The 21,814-nt window shown below is 41.1% G+C and overlaps 1 protein-coding gene across 1 annotated transcript; it reads right to left on the bottom strand.

Annotated features, from left to right (window-relative positions):
- Positions 1 to 58: 58 nt before the first annotated feature.
- On the bottom strand, positions 59 to 6,204 carry fgf16 (fibroblast growth factor 16). Its single transcript, XM_041797749.1, has 3 exons — positions 5,086 to 6,204; positions 3,307 to 3,410; positions 59 to 1,446 (listed from the first exon to the last, which is right to left on the bottom strand). Exons 1-3 carry the CDS (start codon positions 5,387 to 5,389, stop codon positions 1,201 to 1,203), a joined length of 654 nt encoding a protein of 217 aa, XP_041653683.1. The 5' UTR covers positions 5,390 to 6,204; the 3' UTR covers positions 59 to 1,200.
- Positions 6,205 to 21,814: the final 15,610 nt, after the last annotated feature.

Below are 21,814 nucleotides of genomic sequence, written 5' to 3'. Positions count from 1 at the left end.
CCATGACTGAAGACAAAAGGAAAGAAATGCGACATTCACATTGCTTCGATATCTGGTTTTAATTGGTACATCAGATGTTTATCCAAGCAAAAATAGTCTCTGACAAAGAGGTCAAGAAAGCAGGACAATTTAATTGTCACGTTCATTGCAGTTTGTGTTTTCGTTGTAGTTGTGTTGTGGTATAATCTCAGTAGAATCTACAGTCCAGATAACTTCAAGTTCTTTACAAAATAAAGTCTTTGCAATAAATAAATATATAGATTTATATTTATACTTTATATGTAGAAAATAAATATATTGTACATCTCATAAATAGGATCACCCATATGTACACCTCAGCTGCTTGCATTTTTAATAATGTTCCTGACACTCTGAACATTACAAGTCACCATCTTTAAAAAAAAAAAACACACCCATTAGGTCTTCTTTTACAACCAAAGTCAAGGACTTGCTTCTGTCCCAAGCTTTATCACTTGTTTGCATTCAACTTCTACAATATGCTAACATTAAAAAGTTATGATAAGACCCATGAGAGAGAGTCAGAATGACTGGGGATGTGCGGTAAGTGCTCTATCTTGACTGGTTCCACATTAAGACTTCTCTTTAGTTCTTAGCTATCTCAACCTTTCACCTACACGCAGCACACACATTCATTTGTATGGATTTCCAGCCCTGCTTCTCCAAAATATTTCCATATATTTGGAATGTGCCCAAACTCACCATCATTATGGTTGTGTATTTTCTTTGACAAATGCACAAATTGACATCTGCAGTGCTTTCCACCATTTGGAGCTCCTAAAAGTCTCTTCATTCACTTAACTCCCACTACAGCTTAGTACTTCGCAAATCTGCCAAGAGCCATGACTCCACTTGTCATTGCATGTTGCTTCAGTTTCTACGCATTTCTCTCAAGTGGTAATGGAGAAAACATGGCGTCTGATTGGCTCATCTTGTCCATGTCCGCAGTGGTTTTTATAAGACTTTCCCTCCTTTTCTGAGGTCACAAGTCTACTGAAGCAGCAGCATCAAGGAACATGCACAATGTTTATGTCAGTGCTGTAACGTGCTTGGCGGTGGGCTGAGGTGTAAACACAGTGAAGGAGTTGAGGGTAAACAGTTCTGTTCTGGGTCCAAAATACCCACAACACCCCCCTCGTCTTCTTCTACTGTTACATCTGTTGCTCCAAATGTAAGCGCTGGTCACCTATACTGAAATAAGTCCCTGTACGCCTGAGGGATCTTCTCGATCTCCACTGGCCTGGGCAAGAAGTGGGTGAGTTTTTGGTGCTTTTTAGTCCTGCCGCCCTCTCTGGGCGAGCCGTCTTTGTTTAAAGCCACGTAGTAGAAGCGTCCTGTGTCCGTGTGCTTGTACAGAGTGGAGGCGTAGGTGTTGTACCAGTTCTCCTCAAACTGCTCCCTGAACACGCACTCAGCCGTCAGCTTCTTCTGCAGGAGAGGATACAACACATTAGTAAATAATAAAAGAATGTGCAAAATCAAACAAATGCAACAAATAGTATGTAGATTCAGCTTTAAAATGCACTAGTTTAAGAGTTTCTTGGATGTTTATTCATGTTTTCAGTAGCTGAAATAAAGCAGTAGAAACTCACTGAAGCAGCTGCTCATTATGACAAAAGATGGGAAGTAATTATGGGAAACTTCTCCCTCTTTGCGCCGCACTCATTCCTAAGACCTGTTAACCTCTCGTCCTGCATGGAGAGTTATTTCCCTCCCTGTGATGCAAGAGGTGGAGCAAGAGAGGCACACAGCAGTCTTCTCTTCACTTACACACAGAGCAGTTCCTAAAGCCTTCACTGACAGCACAGCATGAGCAATGGCTGCGGGTTCAGCAGGTGAGAGTAAGCTGGCTGAGTGAGTGTGGGAGAACAATAAGACTCATCGAGGTAGAAGCTCTTCTACTGCAAAGACCAGTCAGTCAAGCAGCAGCAGAGGACCAGGAGCCCAGTCTCTTTGAGGGTGCCACCTTGTGCTACCCTTTGGTTTTGACTAAAAAGCTGTAGCTCAGTGATCAGTTAATCCTTGGCTTTATTAACACACATGCAAGAGTCTTGTTTTTTTTTTTATTCCAGCAGTGGTTTTGTTGATTGGCTGTCAGGATGTGCTTGGCTGCAGCTGTGTGGTGAGGCTGTTGTCTGTAAACACAGCCCAGAGGGCACATGACTGGGCCAGCTCGCTCCTAACACACACACTCACAAACTTCATCGGATCAAAAGCTTGTCAAGGTCTAGTGGTTGTGGGACGGAAGCAGCTTTCTACCTGCCAACCCCCCGACTTCCACCTCCTCAGCCTCACACAGACATGTCTATACTTCCTCTGTCAGTCAGGTGACTCAGTCAGGTGTGCAATTACCCCCCACTTCCCCCTCAAATGGCTGCCTCCTCCCGCCATGGCCCCGCCCACCTCCCCTCAGGGTCAAAGCTCCAGGATGCCAGACTCTGATAGCGCACACAGTAACAATATCTGCACTTTCAACATAATGGCCCTGCTTAAAAAGTAGCCTCTCTGTTCGAAAATGTTCAGAGCCGGAGGCGGGGTGGGAGGGTCTGAGCCCTGAGAGGCCCCCAGGTAAAGCCCTGGGACACCTGATACAGGTAACCCTTACAGACTTCCCCTTCATTGTCTTTATCTCTTTCCTCTTGATTTGTCACCTGCACCTGAATCGAACTAGAAGAAAAAAACTTCCCATATTTCTTCAATTTTACACAAGATATAATTCTTATATCTTAATCAACACAACTGCTCATGACATTTTTTGTCACCTGCACATTCAAACTCTCCTGTCTGCACTTTGGGAAAAAATGTAAATATTTCTGCATAAATGAAGAGGCTAGTTCGCTCTCTGAAGCTGCAAACTTCACTTTTTGTAAGCTCACTTTTCAGGGAACTCAAGAGCGATAGTGTTTTTCAATTCATTGTGCTGCCAGTGTTCTTGGTTTAAGTAGTAAATATAATTCACTGGAATTACTCTCTTAACTTTACCTATAATGCTGATAAATAGAGCAGGAGAGAAAAGTGTGTGACTGACTGTGAGACTTGCTTGTTTAGTCTCGCTGTGGTTTTCCCATTTGCCCTGAACAGGAACACTGATAACAAACTCATTCTCACATTGCTGTAGAAAACTTCTTTCGATATCCCAGTACTGTGGTGTAGTGTACAGGATCGACTACAGGAAAATAATGCACTCTTATCACACAAGGAGTCAGACTTGTTGTGAATGAGACCTTGGGATGATGAGGGGAGGTGGTGTGAATGAATGAATTTTTTCTCTTTTTCTTTTGGACTCACCGACCCATAGAGCTCTCCTTTCTCATTCATGCCGAGGTAGAGTCCAGCGTCCACCCCTCTGATGCTGACCAGACCCACTGCCAGACTGATGAACTCCAGGATGCCTGGGATTAAATAATGCACACATATATGCACAAAAGAAAAAAAGTCAGGAAACACACAGAAACAAGTGTCCTTCATTGACAGAAACCAAGCAAAGGTTGAATTTGCTCTGATATAATTTTCCTTTTTCCCATGTTGATGCCTTTTATATCATTATTAGCTATTCCAATCTGAATAGAAGTTCCTTTATATCCCGCTTTTGTGCCTCATTATATTATTTTTCAGTCCTTAAAGAAAGTAAAATCCATCTTAACAAAATGGAAATCATTTTAAAGAACAAATAAATGCATTATAAGTGGCCCCTATTATGTGATTAAAGCCTAGTTAAAATGTAGATTAACTTTGGCATCTGTGCTGAATTTGCCCTCCTTTCCCCTACATTTTGTCTGACATTGGGTTTTGTATGTCGCTATTGCCTCTGTATTCATAAAATCCTGCATTGCCATTCTTCATTAAAAATACACACTTTTAATGCAACCAGTTTCATTTCTAATAGACAAAAGGATGAAATTGTCAAGATTACATCTGGATCCTCTTTTTAAAATCTTCCTACTTCTCTTTAATCATTGCAGGTTGTGGTATCTATAAATGTGTTCATCCTGTCGTTGGGACTTCCCAACAGACGAAGAAGTGACTTTTATGAAGCTGAGATGTGGCTGAGTAGTTTGGTGGGCTGCTGACTCACAGGAAGTTACAGTAAAGTGAACTTGTAGCTACTTCAAAGGCAGGGGAACAACCAGTGAAATTAAAAGTCTGTTGTCCTGCGGAGGTTAGTCAGAGAGGATCCAGCTGGCGCTGCTGACTGGCAGAGGCCAGTTTACAGCCACCTGGTCCCCATCTCCGCGACCTCATGATGCCAGAGGATGACACAGAACATCCCTCTAATTTTTGCGGAGTGAGGAGTGTGTTTCATATCCCTCTAATCAAAGCCACGTCCTGTAGACAAAGACGTTGCATTTTAAAGCTAAGTGAAGCCAGAAACAAACACGCGGACCACCCATCCCTGTACACCGGCTTGTTTTGGCTCGAGACAAAACGTTAGACCCTCCCTGTGCTGTGGCCCTGTTTTTATTTAGTGTCACTCCACAGCGACACAAGCACCTGTGTAGTTACTGCGTTGACATGCGGCGCGAGACACGTGCGTATCTACCCTTTGACCTCGTTTGTTTATCGTTCTCGCGCGAGCTGTGAGTTACCTCGCTAACATTAATGGTTAGCAGCTTTTTGCGACGTCTGGCGCGTGACCATAAAACGCGCACGCGCTGCTTGTTTGTGGCGGAGGATAGACACCAACCCCCCTTCTCCTCCCAAACGCGCAGCGGGGATTGCCAGAGAAAGGTGTGCGTCTCTGCTTCTCCACGCGCCAGGTGACAGTGACGCACGAGATAGGCTACTATTCACTGGGGATGTGAGGCAGGAAAAAGCCACTTAATTAAACAAACTTAGGCCAGTTCAACGAGGACTAGAGCAACAAGTATTCACATTTAAAAGAAAGTAGAGTCTCATTACTTATTTTGTTGGTTACACTGACCTTTTCTTGGCCATAGTTCACCCTTTATCTGACCAATGTTAAGGTAAAAGGGGGACTATTTCTTTGCGTTAAGACATGCTAATGACTCAACACAGTGATAAGTAATACGACTTTTTCCATTTAAAAAAATAAAGAAGCACCCTTACCAAATCTGCTGTGGTCCTGCCGTGTCCCATACACCGTCCCATTAGGAAATATCTCCAACTGGAAGCCGGTCCTGCAGTAGAGCTGCCGCCGCCTCAGGATCCCTTTCAGGTGCCCAAAATCCGTCGGCGACCCCCGCTGCAGCCTCCCTTCAATCTGCCCCAGCTGCTCATTTAAGCCCACTGGAGACTCCGGTAGGGGCATATTCCCGAGTGCAGGAAAGCTTTGTAAATCCAGGTCGATCGTCCCCAGGAAACTCCCGACCTCTGCCATTGTGTGCACAGCTGTCAAATTAAGCGACGGCATTTCAATTGTACTTTACGGTGACTCGAATAGGAGAAAAAGTTTAAACAAGTCCGGTCCATGCACGCACAGAGCGTACCCAGCGCGCGGTGCTCCTCCAAATCAGCGGCGTCCCTTTTATTGATCGCCCTTTCCTTTAATGATCACTTTGATCTATCTGTTTATCAGATGAAAAGCCTCTATTATATACATACTCCCCACGCATTCTCACATTGGATATTCAAGCACTAGCCACGCCTGGCTGGCATCCCTTCTCACGCGCATCAGTTTTCTTACAGAAAGTGTACTTTCTGTCCAACTTTTATCACTGATGTCTGCGCGCCTCTGTCACTACTCTTTCAGAAAGCTGGATCTTTCTCCTAAGTCCGAGACAATCCAAGTCCAGAGGCGTCTTCTCAAAGGTCCCGAACTCCTGATTGCACCCGGAGGCTGTTTGATAAGAACACATCTCCCATCCAGGGGCAGGGAACTCTGGCAACAGTTTGTGGTGCATTAAAATGCGACTCAGAAACAGACGGAAATATCATCATTGTTGAGCTGACACAAAGGCGAAAAGTACACCTATCATAACCTGTAACAACTCCAACACGATGGGACTCCAAAAGTGACTCTGCTTTGTAGTCACACCACAGCTTTTCCCTTCTGGAAACAAAAAAGAAAAAAAACACAAGGCGAACTTTCCCCAATCAAGATTATGAAAATAACCTGTGCATAATCTCAGAACCATCCAACCTCCTGCACAAGTGTCAGTGCCAGCCTCTGGAGTTGGACGTTTTCATGACAGCATTTTCTCCACCTCCTTGTTGGAAGCAGGTGCTTCCTCGCCCCTCTGCATAACGTTTGCAATGTGCTCCAGCACACCAGCAGCTTAACCACTTGTACTGCTGGCAAAGGAGGGAAGAAAAAAAAAAAGGGAAAATCCAAATGCTGATGACGTGTGGTGTTCAATCTGACTGGTGCAGAGACAGGGAGAAAGTCTGGAGTCATTAGAGGTGCTTTTACCAAAGCTATTTGGATGCATTAAAAAAAAGAAAACTTGCTAACACTATCTTGCAAACTTTTAATTTCCCCACAGTGATTTTTCTGCAAAGTCTGGATAAGTTGCTGCACTTTTCCACTAAACACTCCTGCTGTGATTATGTAATGAAACAAACAGAAGGCACCACACTAATGATTATATACAGACATATTTAACTTTTTTTCCCTTGATTTTAAAAAATGTTTCATTAACTTTACATGATTTTGGGAACACTATAAAGATTCTTTCAAGTGTGGCAATACAACAGCTTACATTAAAGTCCTGGATTCAAAATGTCACAGTATCCAAATACAATGTATCCATTCTACAAAATACTAATATTACAGCCGAACTATTCCTAGTTTTAGTCTGTGAAACAAGCATAGTGATAGACACATGCCTTTTGATTTTTCACACAGACATGGTGAGCTATATTTTGGATGAGCTTGTTCACTGCAGAAGTAAGAAATAGATTCTTCTCTTGAAAAATATTCTTGAACTTTTTTTCTTAAAGAACTTAGGGGCACTAAGGATACTGATTATAAGACTTATTTAGGAGTGGCACTAAGTCTGTGTGCACACATGAGAGGATAACACACATTTTCATGTTCTATGATATATCTCCAGTAATCATATCTACGTTAACCTTTAAATATAGACTTGGGAGTGTAAATTGCCGGATTTAATTGGTCAAGACTTCATATAAGGGTAATTTTAGGCACTGATTTTTATTCAGGACCAAGATATAGATGGTTGATATGAGTGTTCTTCAAATATGAGGTGCATGTCCAAAATCACTGTGAGTTTTTAATGAAAATAAAGTGGAATGAAGTGCCAAAAGTAAATAAAAAGCATACAAACTGAGTTTAAGTCAGATAAAATCTTTGAGAGGACCCCAGGCCCCAACAGCAAGGTCCAAGCCCTTCAAACATCTTAAAACTCTTTTAAGAGTCTTCATATCAGGCTTTTTATAATTCGGTAGATAAATACAAACGTATCAAACCAATAAAATAGTGGATTACTGTGTGGTTAAATGACATGCAATACATCAAATGTCATGACTTTTGGCAGAATGGCTATTGTCCCAGACGTTAAGCTTTGTTTCTAGAAGTTTTCTTGAGACCAGTTATAATATACTGTAGATATAGTAAGTACAAGATATGATGCTCTTCCAAGCCAGACAGTCCGGCTTCAGACCAGCCATTCATCTCTTACGGCCACTCTCACAGACTGTCTGTATATCTCAGAATTGAAATACATGTTCAAACTTTAAAAATTAAATCCGATTAAACTTCTGTTTATGGTTAAGGTAAGGGTTAGGATAACAAAAAGTTAAAGTCAAAAACCTGAACTGCAAAACCTGATTACAAAACGTTGAATAAAGCCAAATAAACAGCCTGCTTACAGAAAAAAAGCTTGTCCTCCATGAAAACACTCTAACCCAGCAAGTGTAGCATACTTAGCTCCATTAGCTGTGTAAGTTAAATAACTAATTTTGCAAATGTAGTTAAACCAATATCACAAAACAGCTACATAAGCTATGTATCTACATAAGTAATTTAGCTTATGCTACATTTGCTAAAACTAATGTTGGTAAAGCTAACTTAGCTATAGATAACACAGATATGTAGCTAATGTAGCCATGTAGCTAACATAGCTATAAGTAGGCTCACAAAGAAGCTGTGTAAGCTATTTAGATACCCTAGTTATGCTAGCTTAAGCTATGTTTGCAAAAGCTTAGGTTGGTAAAGCTAACCTAGTTATAGATAGCATAGCTACAGTATGTTGCTAATGTAGCTACATTGCTAATGTAGCTAAAGCTTATCTCACAAAGCAACTACATGTTACCTATTTACATAGCTTATTCAGCTTTAGCTACATTTGCTAGAGGTTGCTTTTCTAAAGCTAACTAAGCTATAGATAATTCAGATACATAGCTAATGTAATTAAAGACAGGCTCACAAAGCAGCAATGTAGACTGTGTAGATACATTATCTATGTGGCTACATTAGCTTTAATGCTAAAGCTCTCATTGATAAAGCTAAGTTATCTACATTGGCTTAGGTAGTAACATTAACTGTGTAGCTAGCATAGCTATGTTAGCTTTAGCTAAAGCTAACAAAGCTAAAGTGAGCCACCATTTGTGTAAATTCTTCTGAAACAGGTCGATAAGTTAATCCTTGGGAGTGGAGCAGCAACATCTTATCTACCTAAAAATATCAGTGCATTTCTTTGAATTTGTTTAATAAAGAGATGTTGTCCAGACAGATTTTACTGGCTTACAGTTTGACTGAAGTATATTATACTAAGCCTTTAGCTACCACCTCTTTCCCCCTAAATGACACTGATTGGTCCGATAGTTTTTTTAGACTTTGCACAAACCGTTCAGTTTTGATCTTCGCAAGATGGCTTTGCCTGATAAAAGATATTAAATCTTGCCAATCCCTCAGCTCTGCAAGGTTAGATTGAAGCATATCTTCAGTCTAACCTTGCAGAGCTGAGGGATTGGCCAGATCTAATTGCTTACAGCTAAAAGACTGGAATTATTCTGGTCTTTTGCTTGGGGCCTCAAATTACAACAACTAGCCCTGCCTGTGAGCACAAATAGGACATTCTTGTAGAATATGTAAACAGAAATTAGTTTCTGAGTATTCATTTTGAACTTGAACTTTTTAAAACCATATCTTGCATATAAAATCATTCTTTCAGAAGTAACCACAGCTGTAAAAAAGCAAATATCCCCCTCTGAGTTCTGATGAAGAAAATACGTGAAATAGCATTGTTATACTCAAGTCAACATTTTAAGTACTCAACTTCTTCCTCCACTGATTACCATTGTACTCTCTTCTCTACCTCCTCCTTGCAGCTGAAGCCAACCTTCCTCCCCTGATGTCAGACGTTTTGATATTTCAGGTGCACCATGATCTGTGCCATCATGCACATGAAAGAGAACAGAGGGAAAGCAACAACAGGAATAATGAATTATAGGTGTAATTTATGATTGAATGGGGATTTTGCATCTCCTCTGTGCACATTTGGACAACATGTCCCGACCTGTGTCTGTGCAGGTAAAAAAGCAGCTGTTTAGTGAAGCTTTCTGTGTGAGGATTGTAATAAAAACAAAGTGCAGGAGTGTTTTAATTAGTTCACTGTTCTTGAGATATCAGTGACAGCGTACAGGCGGGGAGGGGGAGGGCATGATTACATCAATAACACTGTTTAACTATTAGGCATGTTATTTTAGACCTCCTTCAAGATGTTTTCGGAAACCCCCGTCCTCAAGGGGAGTTCTCACCTCAGAGCTGCTCATCACAGGCAGCAGAAACAGCAGCAGCTTCCCTATGGGGAGATGGGATTTATGACAGTGTAGCTTCCATGAAAGGTGACAAATAGTACGTTAAAATGACCCAGTGTCCATGATTGTTTTGATGTCACTATTTGACTTTGATGAATTTCTGTGTTTCTTGTTTTCAGCTAATTCATCAACTTTTGTGCGATTTATCTAGAAGCAGATGTGACTTGCTTTCAGAGCGTACAGTATGACTGACCCTGCAAAGCACGCAGGCCTTTTTCACTGCTACTAATTATGCCACTATAAATCTTACGGGTGTGTCACGGCTGCATTGAAGTCAGAGGAGGGACAGTGGCTTTCAGCTGGTGCGGGATATGAAAGGTGGTGGGGGTGATGAATACCCATGGGCCTCTGCTTGATAAATTGGGCGAAGGGGTTGACGAGGAGTCAGCGATGGTCAGGCTTTGTGCAAGCAGAGAGCAGGGCCCTCGCTGCAGAGGAGGATGAAAGGCGGATTCGTCTCAGCTAAAAGGGCAGAAGGAGCAGGATTAAAGAAAAGACAGAAGGGGAGAAGGAAAGAAAGGGATCAAGCAAGTAGAGTAATAGAAAATTAAAGGGAAACACTCCAACCCCCCCTTTCTTCAATCTTTATGAGTATGTTCAGACTCTTACTGTCCATCTCCTGCACCCAAATGTGAAATCAATCTTGAAGGCTATTAAGCATGAGAGTAAAAATCAAGAGGTGGTAAATTTTGATTTCAGTTTTTGGTAGTTATTAGAGTTACATCTGTTGCTGGCTGGCTGTATTTTATAGTTGACATGGCAGATTTATGGCCGCAGACACACAAATCCTGAGTTAAAATGTTCCCATATGCTGAGAACCTGCAGAGGATATAGAAATGAAGATAATGACCTCAAGTGCATAGCTGCAGCTTGAAGTCGCTCTCCCATGAGTCACAGCAGGAGAGACCAAACTGAAAATGAAGTTACACTTGCAATGGGAATTGGAGGCTAATAAGAGCCTTACCTGTTTGTTTAGATTAGACAAACTTCAAATGTGCCCTTTTCAGAGGGGTGAGCAAAGGTCTGCTCGAACACATGAAGCTGATATGTTTTACAGACTAGGATGCGTTTGATTCGATTTCGGAGCCAGCTGGAGGCACTCGTCTGTGTTTGGCAGAAATATTGTTGAAGTTACAGAAATTTGCAACATTCTGGGGGATATGCTTTTGGTCAAGAGTAATGTAAGAGGAATGATAGCATGTTTCATGTCTGTTTGGAGGCTATGAGGTACAGCATGATAGCTTAGCTTAACGTTACGACTGGAAGCAGGTAGCTTGGCTTTGCACATGCTTGTGATAAACCACATTTTTGTTGTGCTTCAGGTGGGATGCATTTCTTTGGGTCCTCTCTTTATACAAAGCCAAGCTAACCTGTGGTCTTTGCTACAGTCTAGCAAAGACTGTAGAAAATATTGGCCAAAGCCTGAATGATATCACCCATTTTGTTACTGAAGGAGGCTCAAACTGCAGTGGCTGCCAAATTGAAAACACTGTCTCAAACTGTTTAGACCAACAGAGAAACACGGAGCTTAAAGCTCCAGAAAAAAAGCTTTTTAAAGTATTTTTTATAGTATATACAAGTCTGTGTGCATTGATACTATGGATGGAAAATGTGCAAAGGGTGCAAGAATGAGCACCATGACTGCAGAGTGGTCATCAGAGTAACTGTGACTGTTGAGTGGTCAGCAGAGTAACTCTGTGACTGTTGAGTGGTCAGCAGAGTAACTCTGTGACTGTTGAGTGTCCATCAGAGTAACTCTGTGACTGTTGAGTGTCCATCAGAGTAACTCTGTGACTGTTGAGTGGTCAGCAGAGTAAATGTGACTGTTGAGTCGTATAAGGTTTTTATTATTATTTGTATCATATTCTAAAACAGTGTTGTAATGAATCTTTGGTCTGAGGTACGCTCAATAATGCATAAAACTTTAACATTTTAACCAAATCAGACAGGTTTTAAAAAGAAATCCCCCTCTGTACAATGTTTCCATAAAGGCATGAACTATTCTGACCAAAATCCTTTTCTAAAGCAAGCCCCAAACATGTTTATTTCTGCTATAAAAATCTACACTTTAACATGAGGTGTATGTGACTTCCGGTGCTCCTGTAGGCAGCTTCAAGTGGACATTCAAGGAACTGCGGTTTCTTGCACTTCTGCCTTTGCTTCATTTTTCAACCAAAGGCTGCCGCCTGATCTGCAACTGTAATTTCTTATTTTAACAGAAGACATGCTAGTTTTTTTTTTTTTTCTCTTAACACTCTCAGCAAGGCAGCATCTCCAACATTTCCTCTACACATATGTAGCTGTTGTATTTTATTGTCTGAATACCTCAACAACATGCTTAAATCGTCCTCTTCATGCATCAAAGTGGTTCTAGTGGAGCCAGTTGCAACCTCCCTCTCCTCTGATGGATGCCCAGTTTAGAAAAAAGGCCTCCTGCTGCTCTTGATGGCTCACATGTAATCATCAGATCTGGGATCGGGTTCCTCGAACCCCTCTTAACCCCGGCCAAGTGAGGGCATGAAAAAATGGCTGACTCAATGTCAGTGGCTATTAGCCATGAGACCTTGTATCTCATACCAGCCAGTTAACAAGGCCACTACAGGCCAAACCCCTGTGTCTACAGGCCAGGATAGCAGCAAAACAAAGTGAAAAAACTGAGGAGTGAAGCTGCGGAGCTGAGAGAGAGGAGAGAGGACATCATCTGTTCTTATTTTACCTTTTGTCAAGCACCATGTGGAAAATGATCTTCACTGTGAGTTATTTGCAGAGCTGGATTCCGTGTTATTTAATTCCCTAGCAGAGACATAACAGAGAGGGTCTCCTCTTTCACGCAGGTGGTCCTTCGGCCTTGTTCAAGGGCACTGTGTGCGCAGGGGCAGGGGCGGGAGGAGACACGGGCCGGGATGGGGAAGAGGAGGAGGGGTAAGACACAGACAGATGCATGCAGATTTAGGTAATGGTGTAACATTACAGTGCCTGCTTTCCTTGGCCACCCTGTGTAACGATAGTGTTAATTAATTTGTTTGCTTTGCTTTCATGCACTAACGAATGGAGCCCTCCTGCTTTGAGAAGCCACTAGTATGCAAGGAACACAGTCTAAAACCAACATTTGTTATACAAATTGCTTGCATATGTTCTTGGAAGAGGGGAAAAAGATCCTTGTCATGACACACCAAAAGAGATGTCCCACTATTTTTTTTTTTTCACTCCATGGGAAAAGCTGGGTAGGAATATTTTAAGTTCGCCTCCAACACTTTGGTGTAGCAGTTAATTATGCGTAAGCCAAACTTGTGGTTTTGCTGTTTTCATCAGATGTCTGGCTAAAAGTGGAACTCTACATGCTGTGTTTTATGGTGTAAACCTTCCACTAATCTCTGACATAATCCAATTTTTAAACATGAACTTGCTTATTCTTCTGTCACAGCCAGTGATTCATCAATAAGTGTACATTTCTTGGACCTGTCCAGCTAATGAGTCTAATTAATGATTGTCCCACATCGGCCCACATTTCTCCTGCAGCTAAAACGGGCCCAGGCTATGTAAGCGATGTTCAACCTGTCCATCCCTGCTGATGACTGAGTTGTGGTGTAATAACATCAATAACAGGCTGACTTGTGTATCTGGGCTTTGTTGGGCTATGGTCTGATGTTAGAGAGTGTATATGCATGATCATGATCCCATCTGATGAGGGAACAGGCCCTCAGAGCGAGAATATTATTCTTACAACAACACAGAGCAGGAATCTACCCTCAAACAGATGTTCAGAGCCCTTTGTAGAGCCTTTGGCACCGAGCCCAACCCTACCTATCTGCACAGCTATTTACATGGCAATCCAGCTGCTCTGTCTCCCTTTTTCTTCTTCTTTCTCTCTCTTTCTTTCAGCCCCTCACTCCGCCTGTGTCTGCACATATACATTCCCCTCTCTCTCTCCCCCTTCCCTCCTGTTCTGTTTGAAACCATATACCCTTTTTCGTATAAACCTTGATCAATCAAAAACACTAATTTGTTTAGCTGAGGAGACAGTGACATACTGATGCAGGTTCCCTTATGCAGAGATGAAAAAGGCCAGGCGTCGCGTATCTGAGAATACCTTGGTGCTGACGCAAACCTTTAGCACACACTTTATATTTAGTCATTTCTCTCTCACAGTCAAACTAAATATATCCCAAAAAGTTCTACCTGCTTCACTGACTTATTGTCCCCTCAAGTCTAAACAGATGTGGGAGGTGAGGATTTGTAATGATAACCATTCCAGGAATCAGAGTTTATATTTGCTTTCTCACTAATCATATGAGGTGATAAAAAATACACTGCATTTCTATTTTAGCCTGCATGGGTTTAAAAATATGCAAACCAGCTGTTACATCATCTGTTAAATTCATTTATTTTAGTTCATTTAGCTCATCCATCAAGTTTGGGTTACTTAAGGGACTGTGGTTAAATTATTGCTATAGGCAGAGGGGCTGAAATTATGTTCCTATTTATATAAAAAGGAAGGCCAGCCACAGAGTTAAAAGGATAGGTAAGGGACGGCACTCATCAATGATGAATGTTCGCTAGAGTAAATAGCACTGGCCCTGGTTTGGAGAAACAGGCCAGAGTTTCTGCACGAAAACTATGCTATGAAGTCTGCAGACAGTGTTCAGAGAAACATTTCTAGCTAACAATGCCCTACCTATAAAACAACATTTCAGATTAAATGCGTACTATATTTCTGCTAAATAACTATCATTTTTATCTGCTGTTCTTTGAACACTCCCCTTGAGTATAAAAAAACACATCAAACTCTATTGTAACAATAATTTCTTGATATTTTAACATGCTAACGTGGATCTTAACTAAATACACATACATATAGCCACCAAATCACCAAAATATGACTTAACGTTAAAAGCCAGATTGCATTTTTAGGCCAGTGCATCACAGCTGCAGAATGTTTCTGCATGAAATCAGAATTATTCAAATTTAGATTTTGATTAAAATTAAGTGGTAGAGTTGGTCCTCTTGGAAGGTCAGGGGGTCAATGCCCAGCTCCTGCAGTTACACGTCAAGTGTCCCAGTGCATGAGCCTTAAATTGCACCCACTGTTGTGTCAGTGGTGTGTGAATATGTATAAATGATGAATGGTGACTAGGATTAATGCACAATGTGACAAAATTCCATAATTGGTGCACTGATTCTTTTTAATTTTGGTTAAGCCACTGCGGTGTCTCCCTGGAGGCACAGTGAAGTAAAATTACTCAACAGCTGCTCCTTAATGTCTCATTTCACTCTAGAAAGCTCAGACAGCTCAGAGGACAAGTCAAAAGTCATCTCCACCTTGTGTTATCATACATTTCACTTTTTACTGTTCCCTTATTTTCCTATTCAATCCAAAACAAGTTCTTTTTTCCACAGTTAAGGTCATGTGATAATCTTTAATCTACCCTGAAGTTCTTTATTTTCTTCAAAAATGAAAGCATGTCAGTATCCAAACAGGGAGTCAATGACCCTTGTTTACCAAAAAATCCAAAACAAAAATAGTTTTAAATGCAAAATGGTTAAATTTTAAATTGCACCAAAACAGATTAATCACTATTAACTACAGCAATTCTGAGAATAATTGCAAATGAAACTTGTAATCATTTCACAATCCTAGTTCATTCTGATGGACACGTTACACACCAACCAATCAGGGTTGACACTCTGTAATGAGGAGGGTATTTACATTTTTCATGTTGCACTAATACTGTTTGACTCAACTGAAGACAATGTGCATCAAAATGTTGTCTGCTGCACCTAAATAAGGCTTTGTCCTCACAGAGACGAAAATGATCTATTTCTTTTTCGTTGGAAAAGTTTTCTGTAAACATGCCACTGTTTCAAAAAATGTCCGCATGAGCACAAAGCACAAGAGACTCCTCCTTTTTTATTATCTATAGACCACCAAGGTTTGGGGACACGTAAAACATCACTCTGGAAAATGAAGATACAAAGATATTCATTTTAGCTATCCAATTGGTCAGTGTCAGGATACGTGTCATTGACATCAGGTCAGGGTGTTAATCTAGTAGATGCAAGAATTGTTGTGGTGGAGTATCTTGGACGCATAGCATATAATGTCACGCAATTGTTGTTTTTGACCTTCATTTTTGGGCCCAATGTTTGATCATAGGCAGCGACAACAATCAAGTCAAAACCTGACTAGACTTGTGCAGTCTTATCTGCCATTAAGATAAAACAAGACTGTTAATTCAGATGAAAATTTCTGTGCTAGGTTGCACCAGGATCAAGACACAAAAAGAGTCACAAGAGTCTGAAATAGAAATTAGATTTAAAAAAAAAACTTTCAAGTGTATTATGAAATATTTGTAAAAGTAGAAGTATTTAAATTAACCCAAAAGGATGTATATGAAAGGGAAATAAATATTGAAAGTCGTACTCTCAGTAGAGACACAGACTCAGGCTTCATTTAAGCAAGCTCACAGCAGGGACCCCACCAATTAAGAAGTCAGCCTATGATAGCACCAGGGATATAAAGGAACATTAAACATAGCATTGAACATGACAAATCCTAATATGTAGAAGTGTCAACAAACTACATCCATTTTAGAACAAAGTCCTAAATGTGTGAGAAAACCTTAACATGTCCTTTTCATAACCCTTTAACTTTAATTAGAATGACAGTGATTTAAATGAAAGAAAACAGCACCAAGTTCTCCACCTCAGAGAACTGATCTGGTCCTCATTAGCAGGCCGCTCAGTGGCAGCATCATCACAAGACAATAATTAGACAAGCAACCTTCATGTAAATGAGAGGAAATGAACTCAAAGTCCACTGGGGCCCTGAAGCTGGCCAGCTCGTCAGTAGAGGGTGCTGATGCTTTCTCCTCTCATGGCCCGGCCAACAGCTCAGATTGCCTCAGAATCATGCAATGTCACGCTATGACAAATGGGGATACATTAGTTAATTAAAGTGGGGAGTTCAGAGAGGGGTGACATGGGTCCTCTCTCCTTAAAACACACCACCGTGTCACGATGTGAATGCAGAGCTGAGTCCAACTTGTTGTCTCTCCTGACGTGACTTGATGAGTTCTCTCTTAGTTTCTGCAACCAGTCTGACGTTGTTTTTGCTCTTCTGTTGTTGACTTAAATGAATGCTCAGATCTGGTTTGTTAGTGGAGGTAATTTACTGTGGAGAGTGATGTACAGTTTGGGGTGACTGTGGGCTGAAAAGGTTGTTAACCAAAAGAAATGTCCCTCACATGATCACTGACATTTAACAGCTCTAAGCAAAGATGTTTTAATTGACCTCAAGTAATTTTTGGCAAATGAGAAGGCCAACTAATGGGGGCATCGGGTTCATAGTTGTTAATTTGTTATGGCAAGCTGAGATGGAAAAGAAAGAAGAAGAAACCCACTGTTTTCATCTCCACTCCTCTGTCTTTGATGTTATGGGGGTGAATAGTTGTTGAGTTGAGACAATCTCAGGTCGGCTGCCAGAAACAAGGCTGGAGGCTGAGGCAGGTGCACGGCGTTCATCACATCCTGATGGAGGAGACCGAGGGCCAAGATGTTGTTCTCAACATATTGGAAGTGTTTGTTAACAGATGGAGACATGCGCTGGCAAACGTTACCTCACTTCATCCAGAAAGAAGGGAGAGAAAAAGGGATGGGGTGGAAAGCAACGTTTAATTTGCAATGGCACGAAAGATTGAAGAAAAGGAACTGATCATTTGAACATGCATGTCCAAGTGGTGCATTTAAAGATTATATATAAAGATAAGAGTAACCACGATAACCTCTTACATTAACTGTCAATCTAGGTTGAGTGAAAACGATCAAGACTCTGTTTATGCCCGAGTTTTAACTTTAATATCCAGCTGCAAATTGTGCAAAACCACAAGCAGGTTTCCCTTTTCTATTCAACATCTGTCATACTTTTCAGGCACGTCTCAGTCACACATGTTCCCCTCCTTTATATCTGTGTTTGTATCACAGCTTTATTTCTCTTGTAAGGTCATGCAGCTACAGCTGGCATCAATATGGTCGGCTTTTTTCTCTGTCTGAGTCCAGCGCTGGAAAGTTATATTCATAGGGCTAATCAGTTTAAAAGATAATGAAAACAGAGATTGTTTACAGAGATTAGGCCCTTGGAAATGGAGTAATCAGTGCTTTGAAAGGGCACTGACAGCGGTGGGCTGGATTACTGTCTGTAGAAACGGCCGCTCTAACTCTCCATCTCTAACAAGCTCTGCGAGCCCTGATGTCATCACAGATAGAAGATAGAGTACCTTATCCTCCATTCCTCTCTCCGTTTGCTCCTCTTTGCTGGAATGAAATTACTCAACGTTTAACAGATGGGGCACCTGTCAGCCAGATGTGTTTGAGTAATGAACAAAGTGTAGGATGAAGTAAGCGTTTTGACAAAAATGTCCACAGAAAAATTAATCATAGACCAAATTTCTCTTCAACTCTATTTTTTCATTATACTGTATGATTTATGCTGTAATAGACTGATGCATGTTGAAGATAAAGAGATACTGAACAGCAGTCAGAAATGCTAGGCTTACCAAAGCTCTTAAATTATTTGTAACCTCTCACACATTCATAAGCATATGGATTACTTTTGTTAAAATAAACTGCATTAAGCACAGGCCAGCTATTGTGTTTTCCAGCTCTTGAGGGTCTGTTTTAATTTGTGCGGCTCGCGTAGTATTGTTTGTTGGCCGAGCCATTCGATCCGGTTCCCATTTTATTGATTGGACAGACACATGGGGCCCCAGTTTAATTAGGGAGGGGTTCCCTCATAAGAGCTCACCCCAGAAAAGCCATGAAAGTAATGATCAGTATCTCAGACCTCATCCAGCGAGGAGGGGGGAGACATATGTTTAGGATTTGGACTTGTACAAGGTTGCCCTCTTCACCAGCCAAACACAACTTGTATCCTTTCAGAGTGAGCACAGGGTGCGAGTTCGTCTGTAGCAACATGCCTCTGACAGGAAAAAAGTATCAGGGAGGAAGATAGATGGAGGGTTTTTGTCCAAGAAGATAGTGGGTGTGATGTGCCAGGATAAGAGGTAGAGCAGCTCTGAGTTTGACTCAACATTTGGCTGTTCTCGACTTTCCTCTTGTTTTTAAGGGAACAAAGAATGGGACACCAGAAAAAAAAAAATCCCACCTGAATCCTGCTTTATGCTCTGCAGTATTAAAATCAACTGTTTACTGCGATAATGACCAGCCTAAACAGAGATCAAACTAGGCATACTTTGCAGTGTAGTTCACTCTGTGACTTATCAGGAAGACTTCTGGGAAGGGATCCTCCTGCAGGGAAGAGGATGGGTGTGAATCTTTTAGTCTTTTGGCGACTGTCAGTTGAGCAGCCCTGCGAAGCTAACCCAGCCCTCCGCCTCTGACCAATGGCTCTGGCATCCTCGGCTCTGGCACTGCTGCGTCCTCAGGGAATCTTTATTCTGATCAGAACTCAGGCAGAAACCTCCTATAAAGTCCCACAATAAAGTGAAACAGAGTAACCATGGACATCGCTGGAGAGGAAAAAGGGACAGATCACCATAAAAATGTAATTTATCTTTGGGGATTTCTACTTTACTGATCACATTGTTCTATTTTTCCTACAAGATACCTTTCTGTGCTTCAACAAAGGCGTAGGAGTTGCCTTTTTTTCTGCTGCTGCTGTCACATTTAAAGCCCTCTTAGGACTGATGTAAAGGTTTGAGTTTGTAAAGCACTGCATGTATTCCAGTGGTTCCCATTAGTGTAAGGCCGTTGTTTGGGAAATCTATCCATTTGATTGTAGAGGAGACTCTGACAGTGTACTTGACAAACAGTCGGCTGATCCATTTCCTTCCCAAAGGAGAATGACAGGGGGCTGCCTTTGCAGTGAGCGGCCCCACTGCGCGCCTATAAGAGCTGAGAGTTGGGTGGTCTGTCCATCAACGGCAGATTTGGGGTTAGCCCTGAGAAAAGCAGCTCACCCATATCGGTTTCAAAGAGTGAAATCCAAAGCGCCGGCCTGCTCTCTGTCCGTTGCAGCCTCATATGCACAAAGACACCTGTTGTTCTACTCCCACATGAAGGCTAAACCAATCTAGGTGTTTGCAGCCAAACAAACATAAATGCCATCTTATATTCATAAAGTTGACTTTAAGAAATAATACATTATGTTTAAAATTTGTTTTGTTGCAAAAATTGGATGTGATGCCAAACCACCATGTTAACACAAGACCTTTGACCTTCTCATATATAGAAGGCACTTTGCACCAGATGCAACTTTCCATTTATTGCTGATCTCAACATTATCAAGACAAACGATTCAGCACAGCTAAATCAGAGTCAGCTTTAGTCTGCAGGGATGTACACAGACATTTTTGGGTACAGGGGATCAAACTAAAAGTACCCCCAACCCTCCCAAAAATAAATAAATAGATAGATAGATAGATAGATAGATAGATAGATAGATAGATAGATAGATAGATGGATAGAAATGTCAACACACCCCAAGTCACAATGTCACACTGTTTAGTCAAACACAGGTTGTACATTGTTACTCAAAGGTTTTTGGTTTAGTAGTTCAAGGATTAGACATGGCATAGATGACTTAAACATCTGAGCTAAAATAGAATAAACAGGGCTGTTAAATGGAGATTCTCTTGGTCTCAAATCCCATACTTTTGTTAGTATACTGTAGTACAGTATACTTAAATACAGAACAGAGCATTGTCCCAAACCAAGCACTGGAAGTGACTACAGTTTAACTGCCTCTGTTTTCTTCTTCTACTTCTATTTTAACAGCAGATGCCTGACAGACATTAGGCAATTATAATAAAATCTGTCAAAACAGTGTGGCTGCAGCCCATTCATTTCTGATGGCATCTTTCATGACCCTTCATATGAGAAGCTGTATATCTCAGAACATTTATATACTTTAAAATGTTCTAACTAAAATCAGATTACACTTCTGTTTAGGGTAAGGGCCAGGAGACAAAAAGTTAATGGTGAAGAACCTGACCCTCAAAACTTGATTATAAAACGTTTGATGAAGCCAAGTAATCAGTCTGCTTACAAGACAAAAGCTTGTTCTTCATGAAAACATTTTTTTCATGCGGCTCCTTTGCATAAAATTTCATCACTGCATAACCTGTGAAAGGGGTTTAAGGCTGACAGTCACAAAGATGCGCCAGTGGACAGAGATCTGATGGACCCTTTCATTGTCTTAAATGATTTTTGGAGTGTTTAGTCCCGGTGATTCACGTCTGAGTCAGCTAGCAGAGCTACGCTGATATTTTGTTTGGTTGTTGCTATTGTAAAGACAAGGCTATTGTTTGGTTCATGGCTACTTGTCTCTTATTTTTAACTTGTAATGAGACATGACATGTGCAGTAATTTTATTGATTATCTTTGGACGTTGTGTTTCTATTCTGCAGAGCAACAAATGGGCGTTCCCACTGTGTGAAGGCTGATGATGAAATTCTGAACCATGCTCAACAAATTGAGCCCAAATTTGATAGTGTTTGTTACAACAATCAAATAGCATTAAATACCTCAAGAGAAATTACTTTTGAATGTCTTGTAAAAGCTTTGTTGAGCTTTGCACATCGAAAGGCTATCCACAAAGTTCCCATTTTAGAATAAAATGCAGTCAAATTTGAATTCTGAGCACCTTTATACTACTTCTTTAAGAGATACTTATCCATGAAAGCCTTTACACTCTTGATGAATGATTGCTGCTTTTTAATCCAGTGGCTAAACAGTGGACAATTAAGAGAGACTGAAGATTGAGGAAAGATGGGATTGGTTTCTAGCTGCTTCTTTCCAGTGGAGGGAAGGCAGATCTGAATAGCCACAGTAATTTGATGAGGCACTGCTTCTCTTTGGGATCACACACTGAGAGGAGGCCTTGTTCAAGAGCCAAATGGATTTATGGAATCAAATAGAAGTTTTCATTTCCTCGTTTGAGGCGACACACAGGGGATTAGAGGAGGAAATATGTGGTCAAAGATGAAAAGCAGTTATCAGACACACTGTGGTGGAACAAAGCCTCTGTGTTTAACCTGTT

This window comes from Cheilinus undulatus, linkage group 10 (genome assembly GCF_018320785.1).
Source record: "Cheilinus undulatus linkage group 10, ASM1832078v1, whole genome shotgun sequence".
Lineage (NCBI taxonomy): Eukaryota > Metazoa > Chordata > Actinopteri > Labriformes > Labridae > Cheilinus > Cheilinus undulatus.
The sequence above is the reverse complement of the archived record's forward strand: the minus strand, read 5'-3'. Positions and strand labels throughout refer to the sequence as shown.